We start from the raw sequence: 19745 nt of genomic DNA, 5'->3' as shown, positions 1-19745 counted from the left end.
ACAGGTTCCACTGTATAGTGTATTTGAGCGAAGCATGACGGGCGATTGGTTTTAGCGGAGCTCTTGCACGCGCCGCAGGCGCGCGCAGCGGAGCCCCATAGCTAAGAGAATTTGGTAACCCGTGAATGCGAGAAAATTTGGTTTGGTTATGACGTCACTTGTGTCCGTCCATGCGACCGTCCGTACGACGTACGCAGCGCAGCGGTTGTTTCGCCCGACGGTATATCGCCCGGACTCACGTCGATTAGAGCGATGCTTTAACGAATAAAATGGAAAACTTACAATAGAAGAAATAACTATAAGGCCTACACGATAAAACGAGCGGATGTAAAATCAGTAAAAATTGTTCAAACAAACTAAAAGAGGTTCTTACGTTGAGGTGCCGAGTTTCTCCGAGATGTTAGGGATTTACCTACAAGATGATTGATTATGATTTCAAGACAAATAGCTGCATGTCGACTTGTAACAAATATTATTTAATTGATTTATTTTTGTTAGCGGGAAATTTTACCGTGAAGTGAAAACTTTGAACTAATCATGAAATCCATATGGAATTTGTGAATACGGTGTATTTCGTCGTGCGAATCGACGCAAGTTCTGGCGAAACGCTTTCGGGCGAGTCGACGTTCGGGCGAAACAACCACAATTAGTTAGTACCACAGGAAAACTCAGATTGTGTGAAGCTGTGCTGCAATCGTGCCGCGACCATTGTTTGTTTAGCGTCTCCCTCTTCTAACTATGGCGGGAAGTTGCTTTTAAGAAATGCACAAAGACATTTTGAAGACAACAAAATACAAAGTCAAGTTATGTAGCCGACAGCGGGAGAAACAGCAAGACGATTAGCGGCGGGAGAAACAAATCGACTTACACATCATCAGAACTTTGAAGTGAAACCATCTTACTCCGACCCAGCGCGACGAATCGTTGAATTTTTCCTCTTGAAGTGAAACGTTTCGCTCACTTGATGTTGTAAAACGAATGGAAAATCAGGAATTAGAATAAAAGGACTGATTATTCTCAGAAGAGGCGAGTATATTCATGTTATTTTGTTGACAAAACTTTGCTTGTTTGCTGTCTTGCAAGAACTTGTTGTTTTGCAGTGTTGACACGCCGTTTACTGCTAAATACTGCTTACTTTACAGTATTCTTTTGAGCTCACTTTTTTCGGTCCATGTTCATTATTACCCTTGGAGTTTTATTTTCTAATCTACTCCAAATTTTGCCTTCCAACGGCGGGAGAAAGAGTATAAATACGACTCGCGGCCGGTGGGAGAGTTGGCATAAACAGCAACCGAAACTTGAAGTGAACTCATTTTACTCCGATCCGGCTTGACAAAACGTTGGATTTTTCCTCTTAAAGTGGAATGTTTCGCTCACTTAGCGTTGTAAAACGAACGAAAAAATCAGCAGTGAAATAAAAGGACTGGTTATTCTCAGAAGAGGCGAGTATATCCATGTGATTTTGTTGACAAATCTTTGCTGGTTTGCAAGATATTGATTTCTTGCACTGTCTGACACGCAGTTTAGCTTAATACTGCTAATTTCAGAGCAGTCTTTTTCGCTCATTTTTTCAGGCTTTTTTAATTTTTTTTTCCTCAGAGTTATATGTTCTAATCTCCTCCAATTTTGCTTTTCAACAGCGGGAAAAAGAGCAGGGCAACTAGCGGCGGGGGAAACATATGGACTCTTTTAGAGGCGGGATAACATAAACAGCGGCCGAAGAGAACTCATTTCACTCTGATCCGATCGACTCGACGAAACGTTGCATTTTTCCTCTTGAAGTGAAACTTTTCGCTCACTCAACGTTGTAAAACGAACGAAAAATCAGCAATGGAATAAAAGGACTTGTTATCGATCTCCAAAGAGGCGAGTATGTTATTTTATGTGATTTTGTTGGCAGAACTTTAATTTGCTGTTTTGCAAGATATTGTTTTTCTTGAAGTGTTGACACTGCAACTTGTTTACTTTTGTAAAAGCTACTGCTAACGCCAGAGCAGTCTCTGGTGCTCATTTTTTGGTCCATGTTTGTTATTTCCCTCGGAGGTTTATTTTCTTATCTCTTCCGGTTTTGCTGCATCTAAGAAAATTTGATTCTCAGGTAAAAATATAGTTAGTCTAACAAACGTCTTGCAATACACTGTGAAAACTACTGACAAGTTTTTTCTCGCATATATTTCTATTTTAACATTTATTTGTGGCAGTCTTTACAGAGAACAAACACAAATACTTAAAAGAATAGGATATAAGGGCAAAGATTTAGATTTGTGAGTATTATTATATTTATTCCCTTGTCTGTGCAAATTTTTTTAAAGATAGTTGTTTAGTTTATTTCTGTACTGATTGCTATATATACACAAGTTCGCCTTGAAAAAGAATAATAACAACAGAAAAAAAAATATATCAATAGGAAGCTATAGGAGGAAGTACCCGTCCTGAATATTTACCTTCAGTGTACATACATGTAATATTTTGATACTTGATTTTGGACTCCCACTCGCATAATCATGTAGCTTAGAATGCCTCTTTTACTGAAATGGGTTTTTGGGTTCAAAAGGATACCTTACTACCTTGTATAACAGGTAGTATATGTATTCGCATAAAGCCGAGTATAATTTAAAGTTTGATTTTGAAGCGGCAGGGGTATTTTGCAGAATGCTGAATTCATAGAAGTCCTTTGATGGAATGGCTGCCATAACAACAACTTAAAGCTAAATGTCTGTATAACCAGTGTTTAACCCTAGACAGTTAAAAGAGAAGTGCTTAGACCTAAATAACTTCATTCTTTGCTTAAAGGGGAAGTACCATGGGGTTTAATTGACCTCTTTTGTTAAAAATGGTGAAATAAGACCTTCACTTTAATACAAAATAATTCTAGAACAATGAGAGGAGAGAAATCAACTCAATTCTTGACAGGAACGACTCATGATATGTTCTAGCACATTTTGGAAACAAAAATACGAGAACTTGAAAAACATTAGCCTAATATTTTTGAAGTTTCAATCCATTGCAACCTGGCCAGAGGCACTTATCAACAGTTTTCTTGCACTGGGGTGATAATCTATAGCAAACCTAGCCACCAATTTTTTTGTTTCTGTTGTCAGACAAACATTTTTCGGTTTTGAAACTACATCAAATTTTCGTGATACTTCTCCTTTAATGCTAAAATGTCATAGGTAGCATAAAATGTAACATTCGGCATTCAGCAAAATACCCCTGCCGGTTAAGCAACAAAAAATAATATTAAGGGCTAAGCACTTTTCTATACTATCTAGGGTTAAGCAATTCACCAATTTAACGCAAAGCGTGTTGCACTCCGTCCACTTCTAGTGCTGCACCTTTTCTTCGCCGGGGATGGTCAAGTTCACTCTCGCTATCATCACTCACTCTCACTAAACATCCCCTCACTTTCACTGCACCATGTTTCACCCACAGCAACAGTGTCGTCTCCATTGCTTTGATGATCAGATAAATCAGATTTCAAGTAAATGTCAAGTTCAAAACCATAAAGAGATTTTAACCCTGTAGTTAATAGTAGTAACTCTCTCCAATATTTTGATTGTAATCCTTGTTCTCGGTTTCGTCAGTTCTCGATGGTTGCTTGATTTTGCATATCTTTGGAGAAATGGAAATGATTTAAATGGTCTAGGTATATTTTAACTAGCTCATCAGAAGCCACAAAGGTACACTATAGAAGAAAAGTCTGTAATTTCCTTCACTTTGTTCAGCTTTCCTTCATTGAATGTTTTTTTTATTTCCCTCTAGGCATAAAGTAATCAACTGGTTATGCTGTTTCGTCTAAAGAAGTAGCCAGAGATTCAAAGACACTTTAATTTGTACCTTATTTTTTCTTCATCCGGGAAAGGGTGTGGAATAATTTTCTGCCCATCGTGGAGCCAGCCAACCAATTTTTGCATGAAGCGCACTGCTGCTCTTTCTTAACCTTGTAGGACTATCTTTGACAAATTCCATGTATAACTCTCAGACATCATGGTGATCATTTATTTTATGGTCACAAATTCAAGAAAAATAATTATAGCTTGGGACATTTTTTTTCGCTGAACTTTCCTATCCCTTCATGAAATTATGATTAGCTGGGTAGAGTTGAAAAAAAAAATGCCTCCTCCCTCTCTGTTACAAATCCCCTTAAATGTAATCTGACAGAACAGGTGCATCTTCAATGCGCAATGCTGTCATGACCAACCCTCCATGCATTTCTCCCTATTCTTTATCTTCGGGATTTTCATACTCAGCTAGTCACAGCTATCTTCTTAATTTCTCCGTCTGATTTGTCATGAAAAATTATATTTCCATTTTATAGAACTGCTATCGATAATGGCTAGCATCTCCAACTGCAGAATTAGTTCTTTCAGATTCCCCCTGGCTACTGTCTTCATGTGCTCGATGTATCCTGATGGGGTAATCAGAGTCTCCAAATTCTGGACATTTCGGTATCTTTGAACCTGACTTCATCAAACAACATTATCTTAACAACATTATTTGTGATATAGATCACATTTAAAAATGGCTGCAATTGTATTTCTTCTCCAGAAAAATTGATTTTTAAAGACAATCTATTGGTATGTTAAAGAGATTATACAGTTACAATTAATTTGTATGATGACTGAACATTTTTTTTTTTTTTTAAAAGAAGGTAGAGGGCTAGAACAATGTAACTATTGTGCATGGAATATTAGAATGATTCCTTGGCAAAGCAATCAACAGCTATTTATATAAATGTGGTTTGTGACATAAAACCACTGCATTCTCTATGCATTGAATGTCAGCCTTTATATCATTTTAATTTTTAGTAAAGGATTTTTTAAAGTGAAATTTATTAGTTACTGGTAATTATAATGCAAATGTCATTAAATGTTAAGACTCCAGAAATGCTTGTATTTTCCATTTTAGAGGAGGTTTTAAGTTAAAAAGGGTGATAGAGGGGGGGGGGGGGGACTGGGCATGGTATTTTACCATGGTTTGCAGGATAGCTCATGACGTGGGGGGGGGGGGGGCAGGAAAAAAATATTTATTTTAGAACATCATTGGGTGGGGGGGGGGGGGGCTTCCAAAATATGAAAGGGAGAATTTTATAAATAATCATAACAAAAAATAAATTGATGTAAGCTTTTTATTTACCATCACAGATCATGACAGATGTGATGAAAACACTGTATAGCTCAAGAATCACTTTGTTAATGGAAGTTTTTGTTGAGGCAGTTCATAAACTTGTAAATTATGCATTCTTGTGTGAACGTTTCTGTGCACTTTTCCTGTCAAGGGATAGATCCAGTTGTGTATTTAATTTCTTTCCTTTTTATGAATGTTTATGATGGCAGGAACCAAATACAATAAGCACTTACTGGGCATGTAACATTTTTCTTCAGCAGTAAAGATTTTAATTAGTTGGCCATGTAGGGCTATCGCTCTAGCATGGTGTGTACAACAGGGATTGGCCACTGGATGCCTGGGCCTAGTTGTGTTTATAAGCAACAGAGCACTGTCACTCAATCATTCTTATAACTATTCAACTGATAAAGAGGCATAACAAAAATATGCTGAACAAGGGGCATTCCCTGTATACATTTCCCATCACTCACCAATAATGTGGAGAGGAGATGGCTGATATTCAGGCCATGTTTAATGCAACCAGACTGTGGCTTCTGTTGCTAACTGTGATTTAAGAGATAAAAGGTCAAACTTCTTATCAGCCATCTCTTTTAAGGACGGTGCCTGCTAATACAGAAGTATTTTTGTGCGGTTTATGACTATGCAGGAAAAGCAGATCTTAGCAAGGGCTATTGAAATCCAAAAAGAAAATTGGGGGTAACCACGCATTTTTCAGAGATAATTAAGCAACAATATTTCCAAAAAGCGCCAAAATACAAAGGAATGTATGGCAGTTTTTCCTAAATAGAAGTTTAATTATCTCTGAAAAATGCATGGTTACCCTAAATTTTCTTTTTGGATACCAAGAGCACTTGCTAAGTTCTGCTTTCTCCGCATAGATTTAAACCGCGCAAAAATATCCCCGTATTAGTGAGCACTACCCATAGGAAGCCCGAGTATCTCGAGATGCGCAGAACGTATGCGCAGTAACAATAGTAGGCACCGTCCTTAATTAAAAGAAAACTTTCAAATTTGGTAGTGAGTAATGAATTATGAAAATTAATATGTACAGGTATTATTTTTACAGTGCAATCTCAGTTATTTGAACCCTCAATTTTTTCGACACTCCTGATTCTTTGAACAAATAGTTGTTAATTCTCTTGGATTTGCTTCAGTCAGATTTTTACCTCCTATTTTTTGAACAAAATTCTGTTTCCTTTACAGGTTAAAAACAATTGGTATTTCACTGTTCAGTGATTCAGTTATCATATTTTTATTATACAAATGTTATACCCCAAGTTAATTGTTTTCTTTTACTTACTTCTGATTACCGTACAATAACTGTTTATTTTTCATGGGTTTTGTGACGTCAGTGACCAGTGGTACAGTTTTCTAAACCTTATCACATAGTCTGGTATACATCTTTTTCAGTAACATAAGGAAAAACACTAATATTATTTTCTTTTTTCATTCTGTCCACTGGGTTTATGTAAAATCTTCTTTATTTATATAAGAACAGTTTAAACCACTGATTGTTTTGAAGAATGAAGTGATAAAATGCTTTTAATTTGCAATATTTCAAGCAAAATATTAGCTGTACATCATTTTGTGAATTCAGAAGAGGACTATTATATGCACACTCAACTCTCTTTAAGCACTCTTGTACCTTCCATTTTTTTTCTCGGAAAAACCAGATCATGAAAAGTAAAGTAAGAAATATTTTTACAGAATGCTTATTAAATGATACATGGTAGGTTAATCTTGCTGTGTAAAAATGAATGGGACTTCTCAGATGAGGTGCTATCCAGAAGCTGGAGTGATGTTTGAGGCTGCAGCGGTGTAATGTTTAGCAGTCTAATGACTTCTTCAATTGGGATTTTTCTTGTAAGGACAAAAGGTTAATAGGTTGAGGCAAGGCCTGTACTTAAATTGAGAAACCAGAGAATGAAATCTGCAGGGGAAATTTTTGTGGTGAAGAAAGCCCTTTAATTTTCTTCTCAGTATTACCTCAGTAAGGAAATGTGGTCCATGCAAGGTAAAGTAAAACTCTTTGACTTTGGCAGGATTCAAACCCATTACCCCAGGATTTTGATCACTGATGGACCAAATGTACTCACTAAGGCAATGGGAAATTTAAGTGGTTTCCTTCCCACACAGAAATTTACACTCCAGAGATAATTATTATCTGATTTCCCAGTTGTATAATCAGTACTGCACAGCACAAAATTTCATTATCCCTTAATTGTTGTGTTATTTCTTTACTTTACTCCTTGAGTGAACTCTCATGTAGCAACCTGTTAAAAAAACTGCTGGGGATAACTGACCCCATAACTGCCTGATGGGTTTTTTTGGTAAAGATTTTGACAGGGACAGTTGAGGATTTAATTACCCTTGGAAGTGTTATTTGATTTCATGTCAAACAATTTGCTTACTTTAAAAACCAGGTAACAAATGGCTAGGGACTGCAAAAACATTTTTTTCCTGTTGAATAAATTATTAGACTTACAAAATTTATTGCATTCAACAATTACATAGAAAGAACGTACTCCGTACACAGATTGAAGTCGAGATTGTATGGGACAACCAACTTGATTGCCATGAATGAAAGGATCTTGGGACAATTGAATCTGGCACCTCCTGCAGAATTTGTAGGAGCAGATGATATCATCACCAACTTGGTAAAGGAGGGAGAACCTAGGATCGAGGTCAACAAAATATGCACTCTCTAATTAACAAATCGACGGCAGTTTTCTATGGTCTATACTCTTATAGACCATAAAATGGCGTCACAAAATGTTTAAAACTCAAGTGGAACCACGAGCCCCAGGCGAGTGGTCTCACTGCTAAGTTTTGGACATTTTATGGTCTATAACGGTATAGGCCATAGAAAAGTGCCGTCGATTTATTTTTTACAATAACATGGAAAAAGTACGAGCGGAATTGGCTATTTTTTCGTTGAGAAAGTGTGCGCGTTACATCTGATGTCATTTTTATTGTCTGTACTCTTAAATTGGGAAAATTATACTGCATTCTTACATGTACACGTAGATTAAGTTAAAGTGCACCTAACCCCTAATTTTTTTTTTTTTTTCGCTTAAACAAATCCTCCTATTGTCTGGATTATTCCCTCGCAAAAAGACATCTTGACTCTCTAGTAAATCAATATCAAAGGCTGCTGGAACTGAGCACCTAGTTTTGAGATTCTACAAAAACCAAAATAAACAACTCTGTGTGTACAAGAATGGCTATCAACCTAGGAAAAACAGAAATTTTTAAAATGAGCTTTTTAATCTAATTTATTGAATTAATCAGCTACAAGTGCAGTATTTTAAAGAAAATAGAAAAATGACACAAAGCTTTTAAGATTTGTGTCATTTGACTTGAAATATTATTCCTGTATTCAAACATTCTCCAATGTGCATCTCCCTCAAATAGAACCTAAACATCAACAACAAAAATCACTCAATTTGACTAGAAAACGATGAAATTTAAAATATTTTGAAAATCCCCATGATTAATGACTCGTTTCTTAATTGGTCCGCATTTTGAAACGATCTCTTAGTATTGTGCATATTATGTAATATAGCCGACCACATGAATTCATATAACGACACTGGCCTACTATTGTCCGTATTAACTTGCAATTTTAACATTATCTTGATTAAACATCAAAGGTTTCTTTTAGAAAATTGCTCCCCTAGTACAAAGGTGCGTGTGCATCCATACATAAACTGACAAATATTTGAAGTTAGTCCTTACCTCCTAGATTGACAGAGCCGTCGGACCTTTTGCCTTTCGCCGACACAGGAAAACCCCTTCTACTTTTGACATTTATCACACTAAAAATTTTCCTTCAACCCAACTGATCTGCTGTAGAACGGAACATTTTTCACACAGTCACGCAGGAAAAATAAGATGAGGCGACTAGGAAAACTTCGATCGCCTCCAAATTTGAAAACTTTTCCTAAGTTTCCTAGCGCTTAAAAACATCCTTGATCCACCACGCTGATTAGATGCACCATCCTAATGCAAGAAGACGTCTAAACACAGCTATTTTTATCCAAATCTTTAGAACAAAGCAAGACAGCTAAATTCTCCAAATCGTCCGCCATATTTGTTTATGAAATTGAAGTTCGTGCGTGTGTACGAAGAATCTGGGTACTAGCAATCTTGGTTCCCACGCGCGGGGGCTCTGGGGACGAGATTGCGACAAATCAGCATTAAGGTGGAAATAATTGTGCCCTCTGTATTACATTGTCATTGTTTATGGGCAGTTTGCTGCATATGCACTAAAAGTATATATAACTGCAGAAAGGATGAGGAAGTGGTAAGGTTACTACGTTCATACGATAAGCAGATTTCTATAAATGCTATGAAAAAAATTGGAGCTCCGCTTTTAGGCTTGGCTAAATATATATATTATCATTAAAAAGTTAAACTGGACATTTTCAACATGATTACGTCCAGGAAAAGCAGTCTGGATAATAGCTCCCAGAGTGGCCGTTGATTAAAAACTGGAACTTTTCTTGACTGAACCCGAATCGTGCAAACATTTTGCTACCAGCGTGATCCTGAACGAAGGCTGCGAGTATAATATTCTCATTCTTGAACGGCTGAAACCTGTTTAAATGACGTTTTGTTTTACGACACCGCTTAGGAAGAAAGTATCATTTATTTATTTATTTATTTATTTGTTTGTTTGTTTGTTTGTTTATTTATCTATTTATTTATTTATTTATTTATTTATTTATTTATTTATTTATTTATTTATTTATTTATTTATTTATTTATTGAACCGAGTTTTTTTCATCTTGTAAGTCTCGTTGTATATTAACTAGTTTCTGGGAAATAGTTTCTTGCATGTAGCACTGAGCTGCTGGCGTTCGAGGAATTCTATTACATGAAGTGATCAGTTGAAGTCTCCTTTTTTGACTGAACTTTAAAAATACATTCTCTGGCGATCGGTGAAAGCTCAGTCAGTAATAGCAGCCTCGTGAAGCAAAACCCTTAAACAAGTGATCATGTGCTCTAAGCGTACATATCCAGCTGTCTTGAGAAAAAAATAATTACGCTATTACTTGCGTTATTCACTTAGAGGTACATCCACATCATGATACAAAGGAGTCTCTACTGTTGAAGTCTCTGTTGGATTAAGCTCAATCTGGGACGTGGCTGCCACTAAGCCAGTGGAACGATGGACGCTGGCAATCTTTATGAAGCAAGTGACTAATACAAAAAAGATAAATAGGCTGGAGCAAGTGATTCCAGCAACCATACTTTTCAAGTGGTCTGCAAGGCAAAAAGAAAAGAATAGCCGTTGAAATGATTTAAATTCTGAAAAGGTTTCGAGGTAAGGGAGCCAAGAAATGGACAATTTTACACACTAAGATAAAGTAGAGCTTCATTAAAATTGATTTCCGAGCCAGTTCAAGCTAAAAGACGAGGTTTTTTTAATTAAAAACCTTAAATTTTGATGCACGTGATAGTTTGTAGACATCGTTGATATCCAAAAGTATCACGTGCAGCGATTCTGATATTCTCTTAACAATGCCCTTTCTTTAGCTAAGCCCGCTGGGAAATCAACAATGATAAACTTTGCATTTGTCTGCAGATAAAATTGTCAATTTCTTGGTTTTGTTGCCTTGAAGTCCTGTCAAAATTCAAAATTATTTCAACTGCCAATGTTTGATTGACGTCCACCAGAACTCAACTTTAACAGAAACATTTGAAGGTGGCAGGTCGCGCGTCATTGGTCACCGCTGTAATTATTAACAAATAACTGCTATTCGTTACCTTAACAAACGAAAAAAGGTAAATTCATCTATTTGTTAAAGGCCTTAGTAATGAAAAATAGCATGAACCCTTTGTATTTCTCACCAGAATTAATGGGCTGAGAGTAAACCTGCGTCTGAACCATATTGGAACCCTGAATTGCTCTGTACATCAACTTGAATCTGATGACTTGTAAATCGCTTATGGAGTTGTATTTAAAAGTTATCCTCAGATTGTTTCCAGATGACAAGATATCTGGTGGGGGCTTCTCATCGCTACAAAATCTTCCAATGAAATCGCTTGAATAAGCGGGACCATCTCTGATCTCTAAGAACGATCCCAAACAGGATGGAAACGTAAATGACTCCACTGTGAGTCTCACGTTAAAACCATTCTCCGCGGATATTATCCATGTGCATTGTTTACCAGAGCCACAGACGGTTGGGTTGCTTGAGCTGATGATGAATAGAGAAGTTTTATTGGCGGGTAGAATGACAGGCTCCTCTGCAATAATAAGAATAAAATGAACAAAGCTAGGATGCTTGTATGTGACAAATAATTATTAAGTGAGATGTTTAAATATTTTCGTTGCATTTTTCCGGCAGTCAATTATGCTTTTAGCTGGCGAATTGACCGCTGAGTCCATCAAAGATGTTTTACTTACAAGTGAAAAACGACGACAAGCAGGCGGTGAGCCATCATTGATTTTTCCTTTATTGTCTCAATTTATGCTCCATCTCAATGATGACCTTCGATTTTTTAACCATTTCTCATTTGGCTAAACCGACACCTTCCAAACTCTATTGATAGCGTTGTTTGGTGTCCTCCGAAAGGAATCACTTAAGTCGCTTAAATTGTGAATGTTAACTGACCAAATGGTTCATTTAGCATCCTTGCATGCACATTATTTTAACTAATAATTAATTTAATTCTATGTATTACCACTACAAGATTGTAAGAATCAACTATGTACATTGAAAAAAAGGCCATGAACTCTCATCCTACGAGCCCGTTACACTGAACTGGCAACGACAGCCTGTCTAGCGTAAAACTAGGAATTAGTAGAATCTTAAAATGGCGGTGGGTCATCCAACCGGGTCCTGAACAGTGACTTTTGACCTTACAAGGTCATAACGAAATCGAAAAACAATTTCGATTGTATTTTCATGCAGTGCTATGAGTTGATGGACTGAATGTTAGTAGCACTCAAAACAATCATCTTTTCAAACGTTTCTTGGGCGTTTTCAGTATGGTACTGAATTAGTTTTCAAAATGGCGGTAGCATGAGCTAGCAGGCAGCTGTTGAATCGGGGGAGAATGGGAGGAAATAATTGGAGGGAAATGGGGACTATGTGGGGAAGGATAAGTGAAATCAAAGAAACAAGACAACAGACCAGACGGTAAGATGACAATTCTATTCAAGTGGCGATAAAAGTCAGCTTTTTGTTCAAGACTACACTGCTCGAGTAGGTGACCACCATGTTTCGCGACATAACGTCAAGTCACGAAAACTCGAAAAAACACTTTATGTTGACTTCATGTCACCAATGTGAAAAAAACATGACATAACGACATAGGAGGAACATAATAACATAAACATAATGAGATAAGGTAAAAAAACTGATGTTTTGTCGCTAGTGTGTACCAAGCTCAGTTTGGTCCAAGGTAAAATGACATCTGTAAAGCCAGACGTGGCGTACGATAAACACCATTTTTAAAAATCGGCCCGTAATATCTTGTGTGCACATGATGATTTCAAACGCTAGATAAGCGCTTAACACTTAATTATTATTATTATTATTATTATTATTATTATTATTATTATTATTATTATTATTATAGGGAAAATAATTTCGGGAAACTATACTTACTTTTGCGTAATTTTAGATGGTCAACACTTGCAAGGAATCCCCGTTGTTCATTTGCTGAGTCCGATTTGAATTTTATCCACATTTGGTTCCCCTCGGAGTAAACTACTACTTTGCTCGCTTTGCAAAACCTGCCGATCAGAGTACCGTTTGAACTCGCTCCTTCTCTAACCTCAACATAATCACCGTGGCACAGGCTGCAATACTCTAAATCCACTGTTTTTAAAGTGAGTTTCACGTGCTCGCCTCGTTGAGCAGTTATCACCCAGACACAGACCGTGTTGTGAGGATACGTCTTTGGAAAGCCTGGGCTCCAAAAGACTCCTTTTGAGACTGCTAAGTTTCCATCAATTGGACATACAGCTTGGCGGAACATACACACACAAGAAAAATAAAATAAAATTATTGTATAATTATAATGATAGTTCTCATGTATATTTACTTGGTACTTTAGACAACATAATTACTTTTACTTCCTGGCTCACTTTCCAAAGCCGCTTTAGAAAAGCCCCCAGCCGCTTTCGGGAAAGAATATAAGAACTAGAGAACCATACATACATAGAATTGTGATGGATAACAATTCTGGAACGTTTTAAACTCTCCGGCTCCCCTCCCACCCACCCACCATTTTATTGTTTTCCATCCCCTAAGATATAAATTTACTACTAACAGCAGCAGAAATTCAGTCAAACGGTTTAAAGGTGTGATCGAACCTTGAGAGTTTATTTTGAGTGTCTCACCTTATACAAGGTGTTTTCTTACTATTATTGTACCACAAACACATGCGCTGAAGTTTGGTTTAGTTGTTATCAACAAACAAATGTGCAACTGTCAACCTTCTTTCAGCAAGCTTGTATGAAACTTAAACGACGGCATTTCCAATCGCATTCCACTTTATCTGACGTAGTTGAAGAATTCTTAGAAGAATAAGAAATAAGAATTGGAAATCAATCTAGCTTGAGCGCTCGTTAGAACTGTTCTTCTGATTCTAGAAACTTAATTAAAAAAGGGGAAAATGATATAATGAAGATAATTAGTGTCAATAATTCAAACAGAATCATCAAAGGCATTTTAATCATTTCTAGTTTTGGACTGATTACGAATACGATCAAAGCCTCATAGGTAAAACAGTTTAAACTGATGGTGTTACCTTTCTCAAATATGGCTTGTCCTTACTATATCGTGAATTCACTTAGGAATCACAACATTGTTATGCAATAAAGGTAATTTCTTATCCCGTCAAACTTTTCTGTAGTCAGCCACTCAAAATCTTATTGTTCCACTTAGAGTATGGACCAAAGTCATCTCTAGTACTGGAGAGAGCCATCAACTAATGCAGTCTAACAATTCTATTGATAGGCGTCAGTATTTATTATACCCCCAAAAGTTTGTAGATGTTGATGCTATTGTATTTGAAGAGTCATGCCGACCAACCGAAACATCGAATACCTGGCAGAGAGCATTCTTATTAAAGCTTATTAAGAAGATTTATTTCTGCATCCGGACCACGGTATTACAATCGCATTCACTAAAAAACTCACCTTTTTGTCCTTTGTTAAGAACTAAATTCATCAGGAAACCTAAGGACATAGGAAATTGTAACATTTTATCAATAAGGGTGACTTGATTATAAAATTTTTCCAGTGACATTAGGCACAAGAATGGCGTATTTCCCGTATGTTGATCCCTATCATTATGTAACCGAAACCAACTGCGCCATGGGAAGGTACCTTCTGGACAGGTCAAATCGCACATTTCTTTTGTCCACAATTAAAAGTAGGAACACATTGTACGATTACGTTTTTGCTGTTTGGGTGAAATGTTTAACCTACAATAGTAATAGTTTACTGAGTAAAGCCTAAGAGGCAGTCAAAAACTGAGTTACAAGAGTTTTACATGGCAATTTTATAGAAGTGCATAACATCAAAAGGAGAAGAGGGATGGATTAAATCTAAGTGACTGTAGTCGGCCGTATGTAAGCTATGGCAACTGTATTTTTTAACAGATGGGAAAGGCAAATAACTGTGATTTCTGATTTCATTTTTTTTATATATCTCTGTCACTTGACATCTTCAATAGGTGAGGGATAAATAATAATTCATTTAAAGAAATTTATTGCTGTGGAGAAGCAAACTATTTCAAATCAAACCATTCGATTTTCATGATAAACCAATCTTTGAGTTGCTTTAATAGAAACTTGACGCAACGACGACGGGAGGAATTCAGACGGCGTTCACGACCGAAAGAGATTGGGACAACAACCTAGGCTGCCGACTGTCGAGTTACGTTATGCAAAGATGGATTTTAACAGATGGGAAAGGCATATAACTGTGATTTCTGATTTCATTTTTTTTATATATCTCTGTCACTTGACATCTTCAATAGGTGAGGGATTAAAAATAATTCATTTAAAGAAATTTATTGCTGTGGAGAAGCAAACTATTTCAAATCAAACCATTCGATTTTCATGATAAACCAATCTTTGAGTTGCTTAATTAATAGAAACTTGACGCAACGACGACGGGAGGAATTCAGACGGCGTTCACGACCGAAAGAGATTGGGACAACAACCTAGGCTGCCGACTGTCGAGTTACGTTATGCAAAGATGGATTCTAGGACGGTGTTCTTGCCTTTTGGCACGATATGCAAAACACTTATTTCGGCGGGAAAATGTATTTCTCAGCAAGGTGGCCCAAAGGTTTTGGCTGTTGTGTTTATCGGCTTTTTACAAATAATTTGTACAAGTATTGTTTTGAAAACGTAACTGCTTTATCAGAGTTTTCTGCTAAAGCTTTGGAGAGTGCCGGATCAATCCTGAAAAGCACGGGACGGGTATGTTCAGGCTATTGGGCGTGAAGCGATTGTTGAGGGTGCGAGCTTCAAGGGGAATCTGGGGCATGCTCTCCCGGAAAAAAATATATGAAATTGTAGCCACTGAAGCTCTGTTTTCAGCGTTCCTGAGACCAGAGAAGCATTTTTCTAGCCCTGGATTATAGCTCTGTCAATTCTTCAAATGGTGGATACTGTAAATCCAGTGTCTTGTAGCCTGCGAGCAAGCTCTCTCGAGGGGTAAGAGCTTGCTTGCAGGCTAAGTGTCTTGTGACTTCAAAACTCTCAACTATTTAAACTAATAGTATGTTTATCAAGGTCCTTATTAAAACTAAAGGCTGAATTATACGTAGCGGATAACACATAGCAAGCAACCGGACGTTACGTACGGTCTCCGGCCTAAAACAAAAACACTGCTTTATAACGACGACCGTTTCATGAATGTCATAGTTTTTTTCGGAAGACCTTTGGAGAAACATCAAAGAACAGCTCGCATACTTTCAGAAATGTGTGGCGGAGTGCAGAAATCAAACTCAAGAAAAAATGAGTCGACCAGGTAAAAGTCGGCTTCAAACTCATCAGCTATAAAAAGATGAGGAATTAGATTTAGATGGAGCGGCAGCTTAAGCGAAAAAGCATGTTTTAACCTACAAACTCACATTTTAAACTCCAGTTGATAGACGTTGACTTGTCGACGTGAAAGCAAGCGAACTGAAGTCGTGGACTGGAGCACGACGGCCTTCACGATAACGCGTGCGCATGACGTAATTTCCAAGCGAACACCGTCGTGAAAACTTGCCATCCTCACTGGGTAATGTCTCTAATAAGGAGGCTCGCAACAGTTTTTCTGGCGTTGGGGTGGTTCTTTTCAAATGGGAATTTTGCGTAAAAAGCATAATCCGATTTCCTTGTACTACACTACCTTTTCAAAATATGATTCAATTTTTTCTTTGGTTTCCAAGCGTTAAGCGGCAACGGTAACCAAAAGCATTTCATTTTAGAACCTATTCTGGTCTTAGGTAAGAAAGTTGAAACTCGGTCAATTTTCAGTCGTTATGCACCTTCTAAGAGTTCGGTTCAAAACATGTAAATTGTCTAACTAGAGTAAAATAAAAGGGTTTTGTGTCACCGTTGCTATTGTAACAGCTGTCGCTTGGAAACCAACGAAAAAAGAAAATTTGATCATAGATTGAAACTGAAGGTGGTGTAGCATGAGAGAAATCGAAACATGGATGGCATACGAAATTTTGATTTGATAAGGTCCACTCCGAGGCCAGAAAAACTGTTCCGAACCTCTCACTTAGGCCTTAACGGCTAAAACAGCTATAATGGCAGGAGGAAAAGATATGAAACTGGTCATTTGAATAAGGCGTTGCGTTAAGTCATGAAGTTTACTACGAGATTTTATCATTGGGAGTTTACACGACTGGCGGCCAGCCCTACCAACACAGCTGTAATGAAGTGTGAGAAGTCCATCCCATCTGGCAGAGCCAATATAACTGATACTCTAACAAATATTTATTTTGCATTGCATTGAAATAAATCTACTTAAATTAATGGTTCTGATTACTATTTCAGTCAATCCCAATTTTACTTGCTTAAAATTGTGCGCCTTGATGGGGAAAAAATTTAAAAGTGTAAACTTTAATGGGTAGGTAAAGTATCATCGTGAGTGTAATCCTGAGAGAAATGGTTTTTGGTGGCATTGACTGACATTTCGACAACTTGCGTGGAAGTCATTATTACTGGAAAGCGAATTTTGAATTGCCAGCACTTGCATGGTATTAAGCCCCTGGTCAAAACCATCAACTGACGATCAGCTACAATTCACTTGACACTAACAAGGACTGCCGCTGAAATTGTCAAAATTTCAGTCAGTTAGCAACAGCAGTCGTTCTGACGACTACACTTAACCAGATGATTTTACTTTACCTACTTATAACAAAACGTCTGGGTTAAAACAAATTACTTTAAAGAAAGCTCTCTGTATGGGGTCTTTAAAGTAGGTATTCGTTTAAGCTTGCCATTTTACGAATTTAACACTTATGCCCTTGTGAATACAAAGTGTTCCGATAATCCGATATATCGAAGACCTTACGTCTAAAGGACTCACATTTACTTCAGTTTAGAGTGGCCGAGAACTTACCGGTAACACCCGAAAATGACACGGTTTCAGTTTGTTTAATATGGTGGACTCGGTCTTTTTTAACGAGCTTCAAATCCGTGGCTATTCTCCAACACAAATACATTTACTACTAAAGAACCGTGTCATTGCAAAGATGGATCATGACGGTACGACCAAAATCAATATCAGAGGAACAGACTGTATGTCTCTTCGGTAACTATGTACAATTAAAACACAAGTCAACACGAACCTGTTACTGTTTCGTTTTTGGTGTTTCGATGTTGGTAAGCTCCAAAGTAATCTGTTTTAAAAGAACAATCTGTCGAAGACTGACTATTATCCAGTGTTTCTATTGTCAGAAGGTTTGTCATATAACTCACACACAGCAATACTTTCAATCAACAATTTGTGTGCTTGCTCAGCTGTGGCCAGTGGCCACTTCACAGAAATTCCTACCCCTTTACTTATGTCACAGAATATGAACTGTTTCTTTAACGTTCACAACTCGATAACTCGTTATTTTGAACTGTAAGTTTAAAAATCAAAAGCAGATGAGTTCGTGATTATTTGGCTTTGTGATTTTATTGGAACCTTCCCTAAATTGGCTCTTGTAAGGAAAAAAGCCACTTTACGTGCAGTCCAATATCATTAAAGAATTTCAAACACGCACTTCATGACGCAAACTGAACCTATATTTCCACTCAATTTAAGAAAATTATGGAATGTTGTTGATATTTTTAAGTCATATCATTTCATGTTTTATTGCATCACATAAAAAAGGCTGTAAAAAATGCAACTATCAAGGCTTAGTTTTGGCTTCCAAGTGTGGCAGCAAGGTCACGTACTTGAGTGGCTGATGGTAATTACCAAGAAGGAAGTCTGGCTCTTTCACTGATGAACGCTATTGTAACCGTCTAACCACAAACAAACCTAAATGATGCATAAATGACGTTTGAAGGTCTAATTTGTTCAAGTTTACGGGGTTTACCGCTCAATCCCTGCAGAAGCCTATCTGCTATATAACCTGAAATCATTACTTTGATTAAGACGCAGTGATAATCACTTACCGAGACAAACGAACAGTGTATTTGTAAATCCAGAAAACTGTTTCATTTCCTTGACAGAGATTGTTTCTGCCACAAAATGGTCGTGATCGTAACTGATATTGCGAAGAAACACGCAATTTGCTTCATGAAGACCCGAAGCTGAGTTTCTTTCCCACGTCTCCGATTCTGTTGTCGTATCAGCCGTTACTATAACCTCATAAATCAGTGAAGTGTATTTCCGATTACCAAAGATCTAATAGAATTTTTTTGCCTATTTGAACGCCATTTCGACTGTCTTGAGTAAGCAACTCACCCGGTTAAGATCCTCTATAGAACTCTATGTAACTTCAGTTGTTTTTATCATTACAATGGGGTTTAACCGCGAAACATCACAAGCCTATCACAAGGTTCTCTCCCCTGGACACAATATCGCTTCTATTTTTGGTTCTGAACTTTGTGGTTGATCTATAATTAACAGTTATTCCACTAAACTGCAGTGCGAAACAAACCACTTCAATTGCTCCCATAATTCGATGAAGAAAACAAAAAAATCTGCAAATTTCCTTTCCAAATAGCGACTAAAATTCAAGAGTAGGGAGAACGATTTTCGAATGTGACCGGTCATAACCTCATCGTACCTCTAAACTAATTTATTTTATATTTAAAGTCGAAAGGTCGCCCAGTTTCCCGAGCCGGAGGCTCATGTAAAAAACGCTCGACTGAGAACTATATCTAGATCTATACAATAATCGCATTAAAATTTACTTGTCCCCTGGTGCCAAGGTGGCGCATAGGGCCAATAATCGCATTAAAATAAATCCAAAATAGTCCTAAAATACATTTTAGAAAGAATTTATAAGAATTGAATATGAGAAAAATAGTCCCTAAGGTTTAAATTTGTAATTGTACACTATGAAGCAGATAAGATTAAATACAGCTGATGCACTGATACCCGATAAACGTCGATAACCCGATAAATGTCATTAAGCGAAATTGTG

At 37.2% G+C, this 19745-nt stretch overlaps 1 protein-coding gene and 1 long non-coding RNA gene across 4 annotated transcripts; one reads left to right on the top strand and one right to left on the bottom strand.

The window, feature by feature from the left end:
• The first annotated feature begins 55 nt into the window (after positions 1 to 55).
• On the top strand, positions 56 to 4887 carry LOC146452258 (uncharacterized). The gene is made up of 2 exons (XR_014859799.1): positions 56 to 1442; positions 1641 to 4887. It is a non-coding gene; the product is annotated as an uncharacterized LOC146452258 (long non-coding RNA).
• A 4637-nt stretch (positions 4888 to 9524) lies between these two features.
• Positions 9525 to 19145, bottom strand: LOC146452257 (dorsal-ventral patterning tolloid-like protein 1). Of its 3 annotated transcripts, none has more exons than XM_085098067.1 (5): positions 18769 to 19145; positions 14288 to 14326; positions 12750 to 13109; positions 10984 to 11382; positions 9525 to 10395 (listed from the first exon to the last, which is right to left on the bottom strand). In XM_085098067.1, exons 1-5 carry the CDS (start codon positions 18812 to 18814, stop codon positions 10190 to 10192), a joined length of 1050 nt encoding a protein of 349 aa, XP_084954193.1. In that variant the 5' UTR covers positions 18815 to 19145; the 3' UTR covers positions 9525 to 10189. The 3 variants fall into 3 exon arrangements, with proteins under 3 accessions (XP_084954193.1, XP_084954194.1, XP_084954192.1); XM_085098068.1 differs by having other exon boundaries at positions 19061 to 19095; XM_085098066.1 differs by lacking the exon at positions 18769 to 19145 and adding an exon at positions 17723 to 18417.
• Positions 19146 to 19745: the final 600 nt, after the last annotated feature.

The sequence above is a fragment of the Pavona decussata genome, unplaced genomic scaffold (assembly GCF_977016875.1).
Source record: "Pavona decussata unplaced genomic scaffold, jaPavDecu1.1 SCAFFOLD_375, whole genome shotgun sequence".
NCBI lineage: Eukaryota > Metazoa > Cnidaria > Anthozoa > Scleractinia > Agariciidae > Pavona > Pavona decussata.
This window is presented reverse-complemented; position numbering and strand designations above follow the sequence as displayed.

Coding starts and splice junctions, on each gene's coding strand:
- LOC146452257 (XM_085098066.1), bottom strand. CDS start 17,825: ATGTATTTGTGTTGGAGAATAGCCACGGATTTGAAGCTCGTTAAAAAA. Junction 14,327..17,722: donor GTCATTTTCGGGTGTTACCG/GTAAGTTCTCGG, acceptor CTATGTCCTTAG/GTTTCCTGATGAATTTAGTT. Junction 11,383..12,749: donor CCATCTAAAATTACGCAAAA/GTAAGTATAGTT, acceptor TTATTATTGCAG/AGGAGCCTGTCATTCTACCC.